Source organism: Heptranchias perlo, chromosome 22 (genome assembly GCF_035084215.1).
Source record: "Heptranchias perlo isolate sHepPer1 chromosome 22, sHepPer1.hap1, whole genome shotgun sequence".
Taxonomy (NCBI): domain Eukaryota; kingdom Metazoa; phylum Chordata; class Chondrichthyes; order Hexanchiformes; family Hexanchidae; genus Heptranchias; species Heptranchias perlo.
This window is the reverse complement of record NC_090346.1, coordinates 34357295-34376740: the sequence shown is the minus strand read 5'-3', so window position 1 is coordinate 34376740 and position 19446 is coordinate 34357295. Positions and strand designations below refer to the sequence as shown.

The 19446-nt window shown below is 41.8% G+C and overlaps 1 protein-coding gene across 1 annotated transcript in view; it reads left to right on the top strand.

The window, feature by feature from the left end:
• Positions 1–19446, top strand: part of nomo (nodal modulator) — a 67474-nt gene that overhangs the window by 14915 nt on the left and 33113 nt on the right. Inside the window, exons 9-16 of the mRNA XM_068003221.1 lie at positions 2049–2138; positions 5259–5364; positions 11064–11214; positions 11344–11521; positions 12574–12715; positions 14429–14560; positions 14666–14802; positions 18909–18996. Coding sequence (XP_067859322.1) covers positions 2049–2138; positions 5259–5364; positions 11064–11214; positions 11344–11521; positions 12574–12715; positions 14429–14560; positions 14666–14802; positions 18909–18996 — 1024 coding nt within the window. The remainder of the gene's footprint in view (positions 1–2048; positions 2139–5258; positions 5365–11063; positions 11215–11343; positions 11522–12573; positions 12716–14428; positions 14561–14665; positions 14803–18908; positions 18997–19446) is intronic.

Sequence of the window (19446 nt, the reverse complement as noted above, 5' to 3'; positions counted from 1 at the left end):
AGTTGCTGCAACGGTGATGCAAATCATTTGAAAATGTATGCTATTATAGGCAATAAATGTACTTAATGATGCTTGACAGAGGTCTGGATGCCATTAACAATGAGAGAAAATAGATTAGAAAAGGGAGGTAGCTTGTTGAAGATGAATAACAAGCATACGAGGCATTGAAGTCTGAAAAATACATAAGAGTGATGGGAGGCCAAATCCCAGTGGGAACTTGGGGGGGGGGAGAGGTGAGGGTGTGAGGGGGACATTTGACTTGATTTTATTGGAGCACCTGAGTTAATTTATTTTTGACTTGAGCAGCAATAACAGATTTGGAAAGCTATGAAGGTATTAAAAAGTAACATAGCAGGTATTGAAGGAGTATGAAAAATACCTGGGAGCAATGGTAGGGTAAACTCCAGTGGGGGATCATGAGCGATTGGGTGGAAATTTTATTTATTTTTCTCGGAGTGCACCATTTAATAGTTTATTTTTTAGTTGGACAGCAGTAACAGAAATTCAGAAAAATAAAACTGTTAAAATCAACGTAGCAACTATTGAAGAAATGTGACAAATACCTATAATGTAATGACTACTCCCAGGCTGTTCAGATAGTGAAAATCTGGATTAAGAGGACCGCCAGGTTATGTGTTAGTCAGTGAAGCAGAGGCAAGTAGAAGAAATTGGGTTTGATTAGAAGAAATTAGAAGCTAATTATAATAAATAATTTGACTATAATTGAGTGACTGAGAATTGTGTCAGAAATGTTATAGGAGTAGGTGTTACACTCACAGAAAGTGGCTGCTATGCACGAGAATTTTAATTTATAGGATGGATCAGTCTGAGGTCCTGTGCCAGTGAGGGGTCTCACGCAGCAAGAGTCTTTTTGGAAAATGGTGGTTGCTTTGCCTAAACTTTCTGTTAATGGGAGGAAAATCACAGGCAGTGCACTGTGAGCAAGGCCCCACTGGTGATCCGTTTGTGGAAAACAATATGAAACACTCATCTAAATCTGCTTAAACCTAACAAGTGCATATTAACCCTTGGAGAATGACTAATCGTTTGCTGCTGCTTTTTGGAGACTACTCCCAAGAACGGGTGGGCTGGAGGCGGGTGGGTAGTAAAAATAGTTGATTTTTGGAGCGGGACCACATCCTGGCTCCAATGCGCCCACTTCCGCGTTTAACCCAGGCATGTTAGGATGCGCGCGTGCAACAGAAACCTGGAAGTCCTGGCCCCACTTAAAGCCGGTGGGCCGATACTTAAAGAGGCAATGTACCTCATTGTGATAGTTGAGGCACTTAATTTTTTATGCATTAGAAATGCAAAACAAATTTAACCTTACCTGTTCGGGTTTCCCATTGCTTCTGATTCATGTCAGGTGAAAGCAGGTGGGAAGGGCTGGATCCATGAGGTGAGTACTTTTATTGCACTGCTTGTGGGCCAGGATGAGCAGGAGTAATTCATCCAGACCCAACAAGCTCACCTGCTGCAATCGGACCCCCACGATCGGCCGCCCCCTCCCCCCATGGCCGAGACCCCTCCATTGCTCCAACCCCTTCCGACCTCCGATCTTCTGGCGACTTGATCACCTCCCAGCCTGCGATGTGCTCCACGGCCCCGTGCCCTCCTCCCTGATTCCTGCCCGACAGCCAGCCACCCACATACTTCCGGGTTTCGTGTCCGATTATCTCTTCATCACCCCCACCCCCACCCGCTCCTTTCCTGCCTCCGTTATAAATAATGCCATAGAAGTCACCATCAGCAGTAATCTAAATCTCTTGTGATCAGATGAGATCACTTCATATTTGTTTCTGAATCCCTCACAGTATTCTTGCAAATTAATAAAGTGGAGACAGCTTAAATTTTCTTAAGGATTTAAAGCAAACTAAGTTCCAGAGAGTCTTTTAAATGTTAGCCTGTAAATTTTGGTGGTAAGATGGCAAATCTTTTCATTGTTTGCAAATATTTGTTCTGATATACAGATTGTTTTTTTTGATAAATTTGGAAGTCTATTGAGTTTCTTTGGATTCTTTGCATTTAATGTACTATTTAAATTATAGGTACCATTCTACAGAGGAGAAAGAATTACATTTGATGTTGCCCCATCAAGATTAGATTTTTCTGTGGCACATAACAGTTTAAGGATTGAGGTATAGTACTGTAAAATGATCATGTATTCAGTTTGTTTGAATAGCTAAGAGACTTATAAATCCGTGGATGGTGCTGTGCTGTGCTCCTTTGATGCTGTGTAACCAATAACTAATATTTTGCATGATCACTACAGGTGCAGATATGTCCTGCTGATCTTAATGTGGGGCTATACAATGTTGAAAATTAGTTGCCGCAATGGAATGATGTTTTATTCCTTACCATTTTCATATTAATTAAGCTTTTTTGTATTACTGATAAAATGGATATAGGCATTATGCAGACTCAATAGTCTGTAGTCGTAGTTTGTTACCAGACACCCATCGAGGTAAAGTGTGCGCGTATATGGCTCATCATAGGTGCACAGATCAGCTGTATTGAGTAGTTAACTAGAAACCAATGCAGTTAATGGAAGTCTGCACTTCAGAATGTACAACTTACAGTAATCCCTGGGTAAAGACCAGTAATTTGCTGCTTTATGTTAACTGTATGGTTAGTGTCCCAGTGTCAATGTATACATATTGGGCCAGATTTTGCTGAAGCAGGGCATGTCTCAGTATTCGCCATTAGTTAGACTTACAATTGCATGTTTGGGTTTTAAAATTTTTTGCCCACAAAGTTGCTGGACGTGCGAGTCGATAATGGCACAGTGAGGGCACCAAGGACCTTGGTGAACAACGGGATACACCGTGTATCTCCTTAACTAATGAGATTAAAGGATTGAGAAATAAACAGAGGAAGGACTGAGAAGGAGCCTGAATTAGAGTGGGTGAATTCAATGTCAAGTAAAGAGAGGGAAAGAAAGATTGGATTAAGAGAGAGAGAGAAAAAGAGTCAGAAAGGAAAAGTAAGAAAAGAAGTGCAAAAATTAAAAATTTGACATTTTTAAAATCTAGAACAATTCGCAACCTGAAGGAATAGACTCCACACTTATAATTGTTTACTTTCTGGGCAAGAGAGGTTAATTGACAGTCATTAACAATTGGCATGTTGTTAAAATGTACTGAGGCTGATAATTACTAGACTTAACTTTCTGCAGTGAGTTTAATGGGCAATAAATGTGCACATGCAGCAATTTCATGAAAATCACGGGGAGGTTAAGCGCGAGGTGCCGTTTTCGCGAAGCTAATGGCAGAGCAGCGCACATCAGCCAAGAACTTGTGGCAATTCGCATTTTAAGGGGTATCTCTTCCTCCCTACAAGTTGCTTGGCCGATTTGCGCATTAATGACCGCGTGCATCGTTCAGATACCGTTATTTTTTCAGCAAAATCTGGCCCATTGTATCCATCAAAGCAGAGGAGCTGGTACTTGAGAGCCCAATAAACCATGTCAGTCAGTTAACAGTACCACTGTAGTCTAGAAAAGTCAGCAAGTGAAAATAAAGCACTTCCATGGAAAGGGATGTTAAATGAAAGAAAGATTTATATCAAAGCATGTTTCTAGCAGTAGGTTCTTGGCAGAGATATCTGAGAAATTGGCTTGCCTGCCCGTTGTCTCTCCTGGAATGGTATATTGGGGTGGAGTAATTGTAAAAATGAAGAAAACTTCCCTGGCTATTAAAACTCTGCTTAGAAAGAATAGGCAAATATAATGCTGATGGAGAGTATGTATTTGAAAGTGCCGGGTATTTGCATAAACGTAAGTAGCTCCTTAACTTTGTGTATTTTTGCATAATTTCAAAACTTAACAGATATCTCATGCAGCCAAGTGGTCCTAGTAGGAACAGGAGTAGGCCATTCAGCCCCTCGAGTCTGTTCGGCCATTCAATTAGATCATGGCTGATCTGTACCTCAACTCCATTTACCTGCCTTTGTTCTATATCCCTTGATACCCTTACCTAACATAATCTATCGATCTCAGTCTTGAAAATATCAATTGACCCAACATCTACAGCCTTTTGGGATAGAGCATTCCAGATTTCTATTATGCTTTGTGTGAAAAAGTGCTTCCTGATTTCACTCCCAAATGATCTAGCCATTTAAGATTATGACCTCTTATTCTGAATTCCCCCTTCCAGAGGAAATAGTTTCTCTGTATCTAACCTATCGAATCCCTTAACCATTTTAAAGACCTTGATTAGATCACCGCTCAATCGTCTAGGGAATACAAGCTAACTTTGTGCAACCTGTCCTCATAGTGTAACCCTTTAAGTTCTGTTAAATTTGCGTTCCAAGGCCAATATAACTGAGGTTCTCTGCCCTAAACTGAACACAGTACTCCAGATAGGGTCTGACCAAGGCTGTTTACAACTGAAGCATCACTTGCTCACTTTTGAATTCCAACCCCCTTGAGAATAAAGGCCAATATTCCATTAACCTTTTTCATTACTTTTTGTACTCGTGCACTAACTTTTAGTGATTTGTATACATGGACACCAAAATCTCTTTGATCCTCCACAGTTCCTAGTCTCTCGTTATTTAGAAGATATTCCGATTTGTCTTTTTCAGATTCAAAATGGATGATTTCACACTTCCCCACATTGAACTCCATCCGCCATAATTTTGCCCACTCATTTAGTCTGTCTATATCCTTTTGTAACTTCCTGTTCCCATCCACACAACTTACTGTGTCTCTTAATTAGTGTTATCTGCAAATTTGGATATACAATTCTCCATTCCTTCATTCGAGTCATTAATATATGTGGTGATAATTTGAGGCCCCAGGACAGATCCCTGGAGAACACCACTTGTCACATCCTGCCAATCAAAGAACAAACTCTTTATCCCTATTCTGTCTCCTGCCTCCCAACCAATTACCAATCCATGTCACAAGCTTAATTCCAATATCGTGGGCTCTCAATTTTGCTGCTAATCTCTTGTGCAGAACCTTATCAGATGCATTCTGGAAATCCATATAGACAACGTCCATAGACGCTCCCCTATCCACCATGCTAGTGACCTTCTGAAAAAATATATAAAAATAAATATATTTATTTTGTTAACAATGGTAAGATTTTTGAAAATGTTAATATAAAAACTTTAATGGGCTAAATAAATAATTTTTCTTTATTACCATGTACTTCAAAGGTTAATTTATGAATCACAGTTTGTCTTTTGAACTTTGCATCATGAAAACATGGGTTTTGTTTGTATACTTTTCCATAACAAAGTTTTTTTTGCAGCCTGTCTTTCGAGTGATGGGATTCTCTGTCACTGGCCGAGTTTTGGATGGGCCTGATGGACAAGGAGTTCATGATGCTACTGTTACCCTAAGCAACCAGATCAAAGGTATGTAAAAGACGGTGAAGTGTTGTATTTTTTGTGCTGACAGTGCTGTTTTATAACAAGAGGGGCACATTGTGATGTACAAATGAACTGCTGTTGGAAGTATTACACATACAAGTAGAAGAATATTTTCTGCCCCTCTGAATTTCCCAATCCCTGACCTGTTGATCCTCAAAGTCAATGGAAAAACAAAGGCCAGGGCACAGCATGCATTACTGAAGCTCATTGATCATAGCAACATTTCCCTTTCCTGCTTATTAATTTCAGTAAGATTTTGTGCAAATACAATTTAAGCATAATTTTTTAATGTTCTAAATTTCATTTGTGTGAATAATGCTGTGCTTGGCATTAATGCTGTGTTTGGCATTGGTGCCATATGTTTCCGATGCACCAATGTCAAAAGGGCAGTATAAAGCTGCAGCCACATGAACACATGGCCTATATGTGACTCCAGACCCACAGCAATGTGGTTGATTCTAAACTTAATTCTGAAATGGCCTAGCAAGCCACTCAGTTGTAAAATCTCGCTAAAAAAAGGCATAATAAGAATAAAACCGGACGGACCGCCCGGCATCGGACCACTAGGCACTGGATACGACAAAGGCAAACTAAGCCCAGTCAACCCTGCAAATTCCTCCTCACTAACATCTGGGGACTTGTGCCAAAACTGGGAGAGCTGTCCCACAGACTAGTCAAGCAACAGCCTGAGGTAGCCATACTCACAGAATCATACCTTTCATCCAACGTCCTAGACTCTTCCATCACCATCCCTGGGTATGTCCTGACTCACCGGCAGGACAGACTGACCAGAGGTGGCGGTACAGTGATATACAGTCAGGAGGGAGTGGCCCTGGGAGTCCTCAACATTGACTCTGGACATCATGAAATCTCATGGCATCAGGTCAAACATGGGCAAGGAAACCTCCTGCTGATTACCACCTACCGTCCTCCCTCAGCCGATTAATCAGTCCTCCTCCATGTAGAACACCACTTGGAGGAAGCACTGAGGGTAGCAAGGGCACAGAATATACTCTGGGTGGGGGACTTCAATGTCCATCACCAAGAGTGGCTCCTTAGCACCACTACTGACCGAGCTGCCAGACTGGGCCTGCGACAGGTGGTGAGCGAACCAACACGAGGGAAAAACTTACTTGACCTTGTCCTCACCAATCTACCTGTCGCAAATGCATCTGTCCATGACAGTATTGGTAGGAGTGACCACCGCACAGTCCTCGTGGAGACGAAGTCCCGTCTTCGCACTGAGGACACCATCTAATGTGTTGTGTGGCACTACCATCGTGCTAAATGGGATAGATTCAGAACAGATCTAGCAGCTCAAAACTGGGCATCCATGAGGTGCTGTCGGCCATCAGCAGCAGCAGAATTGTATTCCAGCAGAATCTGTAACCTCATGGCCCGGCATATTGCTCACTCTACCATTACCAACAAGCCAGGGGATCAACCCTGGTTCAATGAGGAGTGTAGAAGAGCATGCCAGGAGCAGCACCAGGGGTACCAAAAAATGAGGTGCCAACCTGGTGAAGCTACAACTCAGGACTACATGCATGCTAAACAGCGGAAGCAACATGCTATAGACAGAGCTAAGCGATTCCACAACCAACGGATCAGATCAAAGCTCTGCAGTCCTGCCACATCCAGTCGTGAATGATGGTGGACTGTTAAACAACTAACAGGAGGGGGAGGCTCTGCAAACATCTCCATCCTCAATAATGGCAGAGTCCAGCACATGAGTGCAAAAGACAAGGCTGAAGCGTTTGCAACCATCTTCAGCCAGAAGTGCCGAGTGGATGATCCATCTCTGCCTCCTCCCGATATCCCCACCATCACAGAAGCCAGTCTTCAGCCAATTCGATTCACGCCACGTGATATCAAGAAACGGCTGAGTGCACTGGATACAGCAAAGGCTATGGGCCCCGACAACATCCCGGCTGTAGTGCTGAAGACTTGTGCTCCAGAACTAGCTGCACCTCTAGCCAAGCTGTTCCAGTACAGCTACAACACTGGCATCTACCCGACAATGTGGAAAATTGTCCAGGTATATCCTGTCCACAAAAAGCAGGACAAATCCAATCCGGCCAATTACCGCCCCATCAGTCTACTCTCGATCATCAACAAAGTGATGGAAGGTGTCGTCGACAGTGCTATCAAGCGGCACTTACTCACCAATAACCTGCTCACCGATGCTCCGTTTGGGTTCCGCCAAGACCACTCGGCTCCAGACCTCATTACAGCCTTGGTCCAAACATGGACAAAAGAGCTGACTTCCAGAGGTGAGGTGAGAGTGACTGTCCTTGACATCAAGGCAGCATTTGACCGAGTGTGGCACCAAAAATTGAAGTCAATGGGAATCAGGGGGAAAACTCTCCAGTGGCTGCAGTCATACCTAGCACGAAGGAAGATGGTAGTGGTTGTTGGAGGCCAATCATCTCAGCCCCAGGGCATTGCTGCAGGAGTTCCTCAGGGCAGTGTCGTAGGCCCAACCATCTTCAGCTGCTTCATCAATGACCTTCCCTCCACCACAAGGTCAGAAATGGGGATGTTCGCTGATGATTGCACAGTGTTCAGTTCCATTCGCAACCCCTCAAATAATGAAGCAGTCCGAGCCCGCATGCAGCAAGACCTGGACAACATCCAGGCTTGGGCTGATAAGTGGCAAGTAACATTTGTGCCAGATAAGTGCCAGGCAATGACCATCTCCAACAAGAGAGAGTCTAACCACCTCCCCTTGACATTCAACGGCATTACCATCGCCGAATCCCCCACCATCAACATCCTGGGGTCACCATTGACCAGAAACTTAACTGGACCAGCCATATAAATACTGTGGCTACAAGAGCAGGTCAGAGGCTGGGTATTCTGCGGCGAGTGACTCACCTCCTGACTCCCCAAAGCCTTTCCACCATCTACAAGGCACAAGTCAGGAGTATGATGGAATACTCTCCACTTGCCTGGATGAGTGCAGCTCCAACAACACTCAAGAAGCTCGACACCATCCAGGACAAAGCAGCCCGCTTGATTGGCACCCCATCCACCACCCTAAACATTCACTCCCTTCACCAGTGGTGCACCGTGGCTGCAGTGTGTACCATCCACAGGATGCACTGAAGCAACTCGCCAAGGCTTCTTCGACAGCACCTCCCAAACCCACGACCTCTACCACTTGGAAGGACAAGAGCAGCAGGTACATGGGAACAACACCACCTGCGCAATCCCTTCCAAGTCACACACCATCCCGACTTGGAAATATATCGCCATTCCTTCATCGTCGCTGGGTCAAAATCCTGGAACTACTTTCCTAACAGCACTGTGGGAGAACCTTCACCACATGGACTGCAGCGGTTCAAGAAGGCGGCTCACCACCACCTTCTCAAAGGCAATTAGGGATGGGCAATAAATGGCGGCCTCGCCAGCGATGCCCACATCCCATGAACGAATGAAAAAAACATCAGCGCATTGAGATTACCTCCAAGGGATTTTGCACTGGCTGCATTATAACTGCAGATGGTGCAAAGTTTACTTTTCGAATTAAAAAAAATTCTTAACAATCCACTGTGGGCACTCAATTTATAAGAAAACAGCTGAACGAGAAGAGCTAATGGACAATTACTAAAATTGTCACTAGACATGGAAGCGTTTGATCACACATGCACAAAGTTCTATCTTTCCTACTCCACAGTAATACAAACAGTATAATTGTGTTTCCCTGTTTGTGTTGCTGTTAAAATACTGTTGGCATTGCATTGATCAGTGCAGTATAACTACAGTTTTGGGCTGGTGGAGAGTAGTCTTTTGTAAATTGCTAGCTTCTTAGAAAATTGCAATTCTAATTTGCGTGTAATTCAGTAGTATTGCATTCAGTGGATACTGATGCACACCAATGATTCCCTGTGATCCCTTGTCTGCTGACATGTGCAGTAAAGTTTGGTTAAATAACAGGAGCGAATTGAATGAAAATAACAGTCATAATTTTGCTGCTTACCTGTTTTGACACTTGACGCCTTCACTTGCAGTACTGCTGGGATACAGTCTGCGCGCACAACAGAACATTTTTGATAACTGATACTGATGTGTGCAAGCAATATAATTCTTAATTTAAATTAGTGCAGAGATAATAAGGAGCATATTGCAAAAGTACAAGATCAAAATTACACAAGTCCCTTACGTGTCAGATCAAGGAAAACAGTTATCTCTATCCAGCTGCAGATGTAACAAGGGTTGTTGGATTTGCTCTTAATGTTTTGGAGGTCAATTTGTGCTTTTTTTTTCTAGTTTTTTGTACCCAGTACCAAGCACTGCCAGTAGAGTTATAACATGGGTTAGATGCAGAGTTGAGATCTTTCTGTGCTACATAAATAATGCGCCCTAACCCCAACATTAGAAAACCCCTGCCTTTGCAACAGTGTGACTATTTCTATTTATCATTCTGTGTGTCCTCTCTGAGTGAGAATGCTGACTAGTACTGAATTGTGGGGTCAAAAACTATAGACATGTAACAACAAACTAAGGGTTGAGAGTCCCCAAACCTATTAATACTCTTACAGTTTTTGAGACTTTCATTCTATAAACTAGGTAGAACTCAAACTCTGGTCTTTAGATGATATTCTTAATCCATTGTGCCACCCAATTCTTGTTACAATTTCAGTAAAATAAAATTCTTTTTGTTATCTTTATTCACACACGTACACAGTTGCGTCCCTCCTTGGGTATGATGGTCTGCTGAACTTCAGCAATTCTGTTTTTACATTTAAATGCAACAAGAGATTATTATCCAACTTTTTGGTTCTGTTTATGTGCTTTTTTTTGGTTGAAATGTATTCATTTAAGGTGTTTGTACAAGATGTAGAAAATATATAAAATAAGGTGTTTGTACAAGATGTAGAGAATATATAAAATATTGCTGTTACACTGGCAAAGTCTAAATATGTGGGAGAATTTTTTATCTCTAAAACTTAAAATGATGTTCCCTTTAGGATATGGTATAATCATCATATAAACTTTACTGGTATTTCCCTCTACCTCTTGAGGTATTAATGGAATGTGTGAATGTGCTTGTGAATTATCCATCTGACCAAAAATGAAAATCATATTTATGCATGAAATGATGTCATATGAATTGTCTGAATGCTGCTTGTTGACCAGATGCAGGATCGTACTGTAAGTATTAAATACTTCAGGTAGTTGTCAATCTATTTCTAAGTAGTTCTCAGTCTGTTAGTAGTTCTCAGTCTGTTAGTAGTTAAATAGTCAAGGAAGAGACAGAGATTGGTGTCAAATATATGGTATTACATAGTGTTTTTGTATGCAGGAAAGTTAAGTTGCATAGAGTAATCTATGTTTGAATCTGATCAGTGTGAGCTGGACTTCAGATTGCACCTAGTCCTAATGAAACTACCCCAAGTTACAACTGCACTGGCGAAGCCCAATATGATACCAGGTTTGGTTTGTGCCACTGTCTGTTTACATTGTTAGGGTTTTTTTATTAACAGCATGTCCTATACCAGAGTGAATTTAAGCCAGAGTGGGATTCATGATGTGATAAATAGTGAAATAAAGCTGGCAGAGTGACATTTTGAAAGAAACCTACATGCACTATGCTAACCAACTTACGAAGACTCTATTGGTTCCAGCCCCTGCATTCCTTTCATGTTTTTCTTTTTTCTTCTTCTTTCATTTTTGTATAGTAACCACAAAGGCTGACGGCTCATTCAGACTTGAAAACATGACAGCAGGCACATATACTATTAATACACAGAAAGAGCACATTTTCTTTGAATCGGTTACTGTGAAGATTGCCCCTAACACACCTCAACTGGCTGATATCCTGGCCACAAGGTAGGAGGCTGTAGCAGCAAGTAGAAGACAAATATTATATGCATTAGTATACAACTGGCTTTCCTTTTCCTGCTGTATCTTTCAATACCCTAGTTTTATCAAACATTGTATTTCTGTATTGCTCCACAGCTTTAGCGTCTGTGGGCATGTAACAGTCAAACGTTTCCCTGAAGGATTAAAACAGATCGTTAAGTATAAATTAGCCATGGTTGTCCAAAGTAAGGATAAGGCTTCGCCAATTATAACAGAGACGGATTCTCACGGATTATTCTGTTTCCAAGCCAGAGCAGGAGCCTATAGCATTCAGGTAAAGTTAATACAATATTTGGTAAAATACTGTTCATATTTATATGTTCTGTGTTTAACTGAAGTTATTTATTTGAGAGAGAAGAGTCAGCTCGTTATGGGGTTTTTTTTGCTTTCTAAACTTAGGAACCCTATTTATCGTCATAAATTCAGATCTTCATTTCCTTTGCAATTCTAGTCTTATTTAGAGTCTTTAACCATCAATCAGTCCAATCTTTTAAAGAAGAATATGTTGACTAGAATATAAGAAAATTCACTGCAGACGTTAAAGGCAAGAATTATAATGTTTGAATTTAAAGCTGTCTGCTACATTGTTAAATATAATGACCTAACGATGACCTACATGCAAACTGCAATAGCCTATAATTTTGTCTCCTTTATTAACGCGTTCATCCATACACGCGTGGTAAACTTGTGGCACGGTAGGATAATGCTCCACAGTGTTGAAAGCCTTCCAGTACCATGATGAAGCCATTCTTCAAGTTTGAGCTTAGGCATTGAATGCTGGCAAGCTATTTGACTGGGGAGGCATCACAATGGAGCTCTATCCTCTCCTCCCCCGCTGTTCACACACATACGCTTTCCAGCAGGGGTGATTAGATGGCAGTCACGAACAGGAACCCTCACTGATTTTACCTTCTCTCGTTCAGGGACACTGTGGCTAATTGTAGCATCCTGATAACCATTCAGCTGAAATTAACTAACTCAGCACATATTGTGAATTGAAACTGGGTCTTCCATGCGGTAGACATTGGGCAGTGCCTTTACACATCAGGCCATCAGAGGAGCTGAGATTTTTGATAAAATAACTAACAAATTTGATTGAATAAATAGAAATTACATTTTATTTTTTAGCTCTTTGTGTCCTTTTTTCCCCATTCCTGAATTAGATATTGCACTTTAACTTCTGTATGTTGCAAGTCACAAGCAACTGAAGAATTTTAAAAACCCGAACATTTAAAGATTATAGAAATAGTGTTATTGACAAGTGAAGAATTGCACATGCACACTGTTAAACATAGTGGATTTGCGTTATTTTTAATTGATTTTTAGGTCATGGTCAGTGAAACTGAAGCAAAAGCAGGACTTGCACTGAAGCCAAAGATTCAAACTGTCACAGTAATAAATGCACCCATTATGGATCTATCCTTCACCCAGTTTATGGCATCTGTGTCTGGGAAAGTGCTCTGTTTGGGTAAGTGGGTGTTTGGTGAATGTGTTTATTGAATAAATCCTGTACGATTAATTTTTTTTGATTAGGAGAGCTTCCACACAAGTAATTAAAACCACTCTCCCCCTTATATTCAGACCTATGACCTTTCATTGTTCCTTCCAATGAGGTAAAGAGTCCAGTTTTTCATGTTCCTTCCCTTCTCACAGACCTTTACCAATGTAATTACCCGAAGTTTATATTACAAGCAATGAAAAGTTTGAAATGGTGATCAACTTTATTATTAGTATCTAAGACTCTCAAAATCATGAATCACTGTTGTTCTATAATTAAAATGCAAATGGTAATGAGAGTCTTCCCATACTTGTTTTTAAATCTCTATGAAGCTCAAAAATGATGTGGATTATTTGAGACTGCTGATTGTTGTTTTTGTTTTATTCATTGCTGATAAAATTAAATTTTATCTTAAACATAGATGCTGCCCTCTCAGAGAACGATTCAGTCACACTTTTTTGGTTCATTTACCTTGGTGTGAATTGGATGCTGGGTGTGATTATTTACTGAGATTGACCTGGAATAACTTTCTATGGAGGGTCCTCTTATAAAATTGGTTGACATTATCTTTATTAGCTGAAAAAACAAATCTGAATTGGAGGGACAGTGGGAATTCTGTATAGATTTAACACCTTTGGCCAAACAGTGCTACCATAGTAAACGCATCTTTATAAGGTCTAGTCACTAAGTGGCAGCTTTTGGCCAGCTTTGTGTGCGTTAATCTTTGCTTTTCTTATTTCATGGTCTGTTGAAGAATAGATAAAATTGAATTCCCAAATTTTGAATTTGAAAGTACACAGAAAAAAAAAACTCTTCACCAAACTTCTTTTGTCCCTGTTCAGTCAGATCCTATTCTATTTATGAGGCTGTGATGAAGTGCTGATGGAAAGAGTGACCAAGATGTGTGACTTGATGCTCTCTGGTGGGGAAAATGCAATGATTTGCATTCATGCGAAGTAATGAATTTCTAGACATGGTGTAAAGCTGTGCTGCTAGCTACATGGGAATGATTTAGAAACATCAAAAATTTGCCAAGAAACACTGGCCCAAATCACAACTGTTCCTCTCTAATGTTGTGCCTTACTATCTCTCAATAACATACAGGTGTTTCATAGAGACTATTTAACCCTTTCAGGAATAGAAATATTTGCAATTTTGCTACATGGTAGTAAGATTCTAATAGAGGGCAGCCTGGTAATGTGAAACTGAACATTGGCCCAACAAGCAATGGGAATTCCTACATTTGCATATTTAAAAAAAAAATGCAGTTCTATTTCACTTGTTTTTCCTTAAGGGGTTTCTGTGAGGAAATAAATGATTCATGGTTTTGTACTTTAAAAAAAAAATGCATTTGTTCTCAGTTACAGCATGCAGTCGCACATTTATACAGTATTGGCATAGTGTACAGAAAGTATGGTTCCGTGTGCATGATAGAGTAATGGAAAATGATCTTATATAGAGTCTTACAGATGTCCTTGGGATCTAGGTCTGGTGAATGATAGTTCAGTTATACTCCAGGTTCTGTTGCAGAGATGTTGATGACTGTTGGATCTTTGTGCCTGTGTTTTGTACTTATCTAATGGGTTAACTGGATATTCAACATTAAATGTGAACAAAAAATAGTTTCTTTACACTTTTTGTAATTTTTTTTAATGAGCTTGGCTCTTGCTGTTTTTCGTCAAGATTCTTGTGGTGATCTCATTGTGACCCTTCAACCTTTAAGTCGTCATGGTGACAAACAAAGCGTGCAGCTCTCGGGAAGTGTTGACTCTGTGCTATTCACTTTTAATGACATCTTGCCTGGCAAATACAAAGGTAAGAATTTTGTGCTTGGTTGCACAGTTGATTTCTTTATGGGTGTTAATAAGCATCTAATTCAATCAAGAGAATATGATTGCCAATGCTGTGGTGTTTTTGCAGCAAATATTGTCCATGAAGAGTGGTGCTGGAAAAACCGATCATTTGAGCTAGAGGTTGTGGATCAAGATTTAACTGGCATAGAGTTCAAACAGACAGGTTACATGCTCCGATGCTCTCTCTCTCATGCAATAACATTGGTAAGAGAAACTTGACAGATTGAATGGTCTTAATTATTAATACTTGTATCTGCTCTTCAATGCGCTCCACAGTGTAAATGCTGTTATTTTTATAATGGCTTTCTGCACAGATACTCCCTGTAATCCAGTAAATTCTATCTTTCTGATTATCATGATTGTAGAATATTTCCTACCCACCCTTAGCACCAGTGTGGTAATGGTAGCTAATGGTAGTTGGGCATCCTTGGCTATTCTCTTCCATTCTGTTCTTGATTGTATTACAACAGAATTGTACTGCTTTCCTCTTTGACTGAATTAAACAAGATCAGTTTAAATCACTTGAGGGAACAGGGGTGGAAAATGCACACGCACACGCACACACACGTACGCTTAACCATCTCCTGTTTTCCCCTTAAGCACTTTATAGGTCATTCTATTTCTTTCCTCGTGCTTCCCTTTGTTCTCTTTTTTAAAAGTACTATTCATCTGTACTATCCTCCAGTTCTGGTGAAGGGTCCACACCAGAAACTCATAGAATCATAGAATGACACAGCACAGAAGGAGTCCATCTCACCAATCTTGCCTGTGCCGGCTCTTTGAAAGAGCTACCCCATTCCTCTGCTCTTTCCTCATAGCCCTGCAAATTTTTCCCCTTCAAGTATTTATCCAATTCTCTTTTGAAAGTTATTATTGAATCTGCTTCCACCACCCTTTTAGACAGTGCATTCCAGATCATAAAACTTACTGCGTAAAAATTTTTTTGCCTCTAGTTCTTTTGCAAATGACTGTAAATCTGTGACCTCTGGTTACCAACCCTTGTGCCACTGGAAACAGTTTCTCCTTATTTACTCTATTCAAAACCCTTCATGATTTTGAACACTTCTATTAAATCTCCTCTTAATCTTCTCTGCTCCAAGAACAACTCTAGCTTCTCTAGTCTCTCCTCGTAACTGAAATCTTTCATCCCTGGTACTATTTTAGTAAATCTCCTCTGCATCCTCTCTAAGGCCTTGACATCCTTCCTAAAGTGTGGTGCCCAGAATTGGGCACAGTACTCCAGCTGGGACCTAACCAGTGATTTATAAAGGTTTTGCATAACTTCCTTGCTTTTGTATACTATGCCTGTGTTTATAAAGCCAAGGATCGCACATCCTTTTTTAACAACCATCTCAACTTGTCCTGCCACCTTCAAAGATTTGTGTACGTATACCCTTAGGTGTCTCTGTTCTTTCACCCCCTTTAAAATTGTACCATTTAGTTTATATTGCCTGTTCTCATTCTTCCTACCAAACGCATCATTTCATACTTCTCTGCATCTGCCATGTGTCTGCCCATTTCACCAGCCTGTCTTTTGGTCCTCCTGAAGTTTGTTACTATCCTCCTCACTATTTACTACATTTCTTGAGTTTTGTGTCATCTGCAAACTTTGAAATTATACCCTGTATACCCAAGTACAAGTCATTAATATATATCAAGAAGAGCAGCGGTCCTAATACCAAACCCTATCGGACAACCGTTCACCACTGCTCTCTGCTTTCTGTCACTGCCCCTTTAATCATATGGGCTTTAATTTTGTCTATTATGTGGTACTTTATTAAACTCCTGTCATCTGTTGTCTCTGCAGGTACCACTTGACCTGCTGAGTGTTTCCAGCAGTTTTTGTTTTGGAAAGGAGAGTTTTTACTAAGTTTCTTTAGTATCTTTACAAAGAGACACTTTACTTTTGTTTCAAGTCCAAATTTCTTGACTAAAGCTTTGAATGTTGTTAACTTTAGAAAGAAAAACAGATTAAGATTAGGCTTGGTTTGTGTTATAGTATCTCAGTACGGTAGCATAGTGGTTATGTGGGTACGGTAGCATAGTGGTTATGTTACTGGACTAGTAATCCAGAGGCCTGGACTAAAATCCAGAGTCATGAGTTCAAATCCCGCCAGCTGGCGAATTTAAATTCAATTAATTAAATTCAATTAATTAAATAAAAATCTGGAATTAAAATACTAGTATCAGTAATGATGGCCATGAAACCACCGGATTGTCGTAAAAACCCATCTGGTTCACAAATGTCCTTTAGGGAAGGAAACCTGCCGTCCTTACCCGGTCTGGCCTAAATGTGGTTGATTCTTAATTGCCCTCTGAAATGGCCTAGCAAGCCACTCGGTTGTAAAATCTCGCTACGAAGTCATAATAAGGATAAAACCGGACGGACCACCCGGCATCGGACCACTAGGCACCGGACACGACAACGGCAAACCAAGCCCAGTCGACCCTGCACGGTCCTCCTTACTAACATCTCCCAATGAGGAGGATAGTAACAAAATTGGGAGAGCTGTCCCACAGACTAGTCAAGCAACAGCCTGACATAGCCATACTCACTGAATCATACCTTTCAGCTAACGTCCCAGACTCTTCCATCACCATCCCTGGGTATGTCCTGACCCACCGGCAGGACAGACCCACCAGAGGTGGCGGTACAGTGATATACAGTCAGGAGGGAGTGGCCCTGGGAGTCCTCAACATTGACTCTGGACCCCATGAAATCTCATGGCATCAGGTCAAACATGGGCAAGGAAACCTCCTGCTGATTACCACCTACCGTCCTCCCTCAGCTGATGAATCAGTCCTCCTCCATGTTGAGCACCACTTGGAGGAAGCACTGAGGGTGGCAAGGGCACAAAATGTACTCTGGGTGGGGGACTTCAATGTCCATCACCAAGAGTGGCTCGGTAGCACCACTGGCCAAGTCCTGAAGGACATAGCCGCCAGACTGGGCCTGCAGGTGGTGAGCAAACCAACACGAGGGAAAAACTTACTTGACCTCGTCCTCACCAATCTACCTGTCGCAAATGCATCTGTCCATGACAGTATTGGTAGGAGTCCTCGTGGAGATGAAGTCCCGTCTTCGCACTGAGGACGTGTTGTGTGGCACTACCACTGTGCTAAATGGGATAGATTCAGAACAGATCTAGCAGCTCAAAACTGGGCATCCATGAGGCGTTGTGGGCCATCAGCAGCAGTCCGAGCCCGCATGCAGCAAGACCTGGACAACATCCAACATCATAAGTGGCAAGTAACATTCGCGCCAGATAAGTGCCAGGCAATGACCATCTCCAACAGGAGAGAGTCTAACCACCTCGCCTTGACATTCAACAGCATTACCATCGTCGAATCCCCCACCATCAACATCCTGGGGGTCACCATTGACCAGAAACTTAACTGGACCAGCCATATAAATACTGTGGCTACGAGAGCAGGTCAGAGGCTGGGTATTCTGCGGCGAGTGACTCACCTCCTGACTTCCCAAAGCCTTTCCACCATCTACAAGGCACAAGTCAGGAGTGTGATGGAATACTCTCCACTTGCCTGGATGAGTGCAGCTCCAACAACACCATCCAAGATAAAGCAGCCCGCTTGATTGGCACCCCATCCACCACCCTAAACATTCACTCCCTTCACCACCGGCGCACTGTGGCTGCAGTGTGCACCATCCACAGGATGCACTGCAGCAACTCGCCAAGGCTTCTTCGACAGCACCTCCCAAACCCGCGACCTCTACCACCTAGAAGGACAAGAGCAGCAGGCACATGGGAACAACACCACCTGCACGTTCCCCTCCAAGTCACACACCATCCCGACTTGGAAATATATCGCAGTTCCTTCATTGTCGCTGGGTCAAAATCCTGGAACTCCCTTCCTAACAGCACTGTGGGAGTACCGTCACCACACGGACTGCAGTGGTTCAAGAAGGCGGCTCACCACCACCTTCTCGAGGGCAATTAGGGATGGGCAATAAATGCCGGCCTCGCCAGTGACGCCCACATCCCGTGAACGAATTTTAAAAATAAATTCGTTATTAAATGCTCCTTTTCCTGTAGCAGAGATTTGTATCTTTTTCAAATTAATCTGTTTTAATAAGAAAATCGGCAAGGTAGTGAGAGATGTTTTCATAAACCTGAGAATGTATGAACTGATTAAAATATATCAAAATGCACAGAAGAAGAATGTCACTTCTGAAGCATTGCGTTGGATGGATTTTGCTCAGCTGCAACACAGGGACACATTAGAGACAGCGCATCAAATTGTCTTTATTCATAAGCTTAAAGTTGCTCTTCCTTCTGTCTGTCTTTCAGGAATTTTACCAAGATGGAAGTGGCCCAGAGAACGTTGGTGTATATAACCTCACGAAAGGAGTGAACAGATTTTGTCTCTCTAAACCAGGTATGAAACTCCAGGTAAAGTTTACTATAAGATCGTGTGGTCCTTGGCACAGAACTGATTATATGTCTTTCAAGTCTTTCCACCCATTATTGCTAAATTATTGCGGCAGAATCTATACTGAAACCTTTACAGCAGCAATTTGCATTTATATTGCACCTTTTACATAGAAAACATTCCAAGGTATTTCACAGAGGAAAAAGAAAAACAGACGCTGAGTCTTTGAGGGAGCATTAGGAGAGGTGACCAAAGAATGGTTAAAGGGATGGGTTCTGAGATGGCTTTAAAGGTGGGAAGCGGTGTAGAGTGGCAGAGGGTTCTGAGAAGAGTGTAGAGCCAAGATAGTTGAAAGCTGTCCCACCAATAGTGGTGTGGGGGGCAGGGAGCACAGGAGGCCAGAGTCAAAGCACTGGAGGGCATGGAAAGTGATGCAAGAGATTTGTAGGTGAGGAT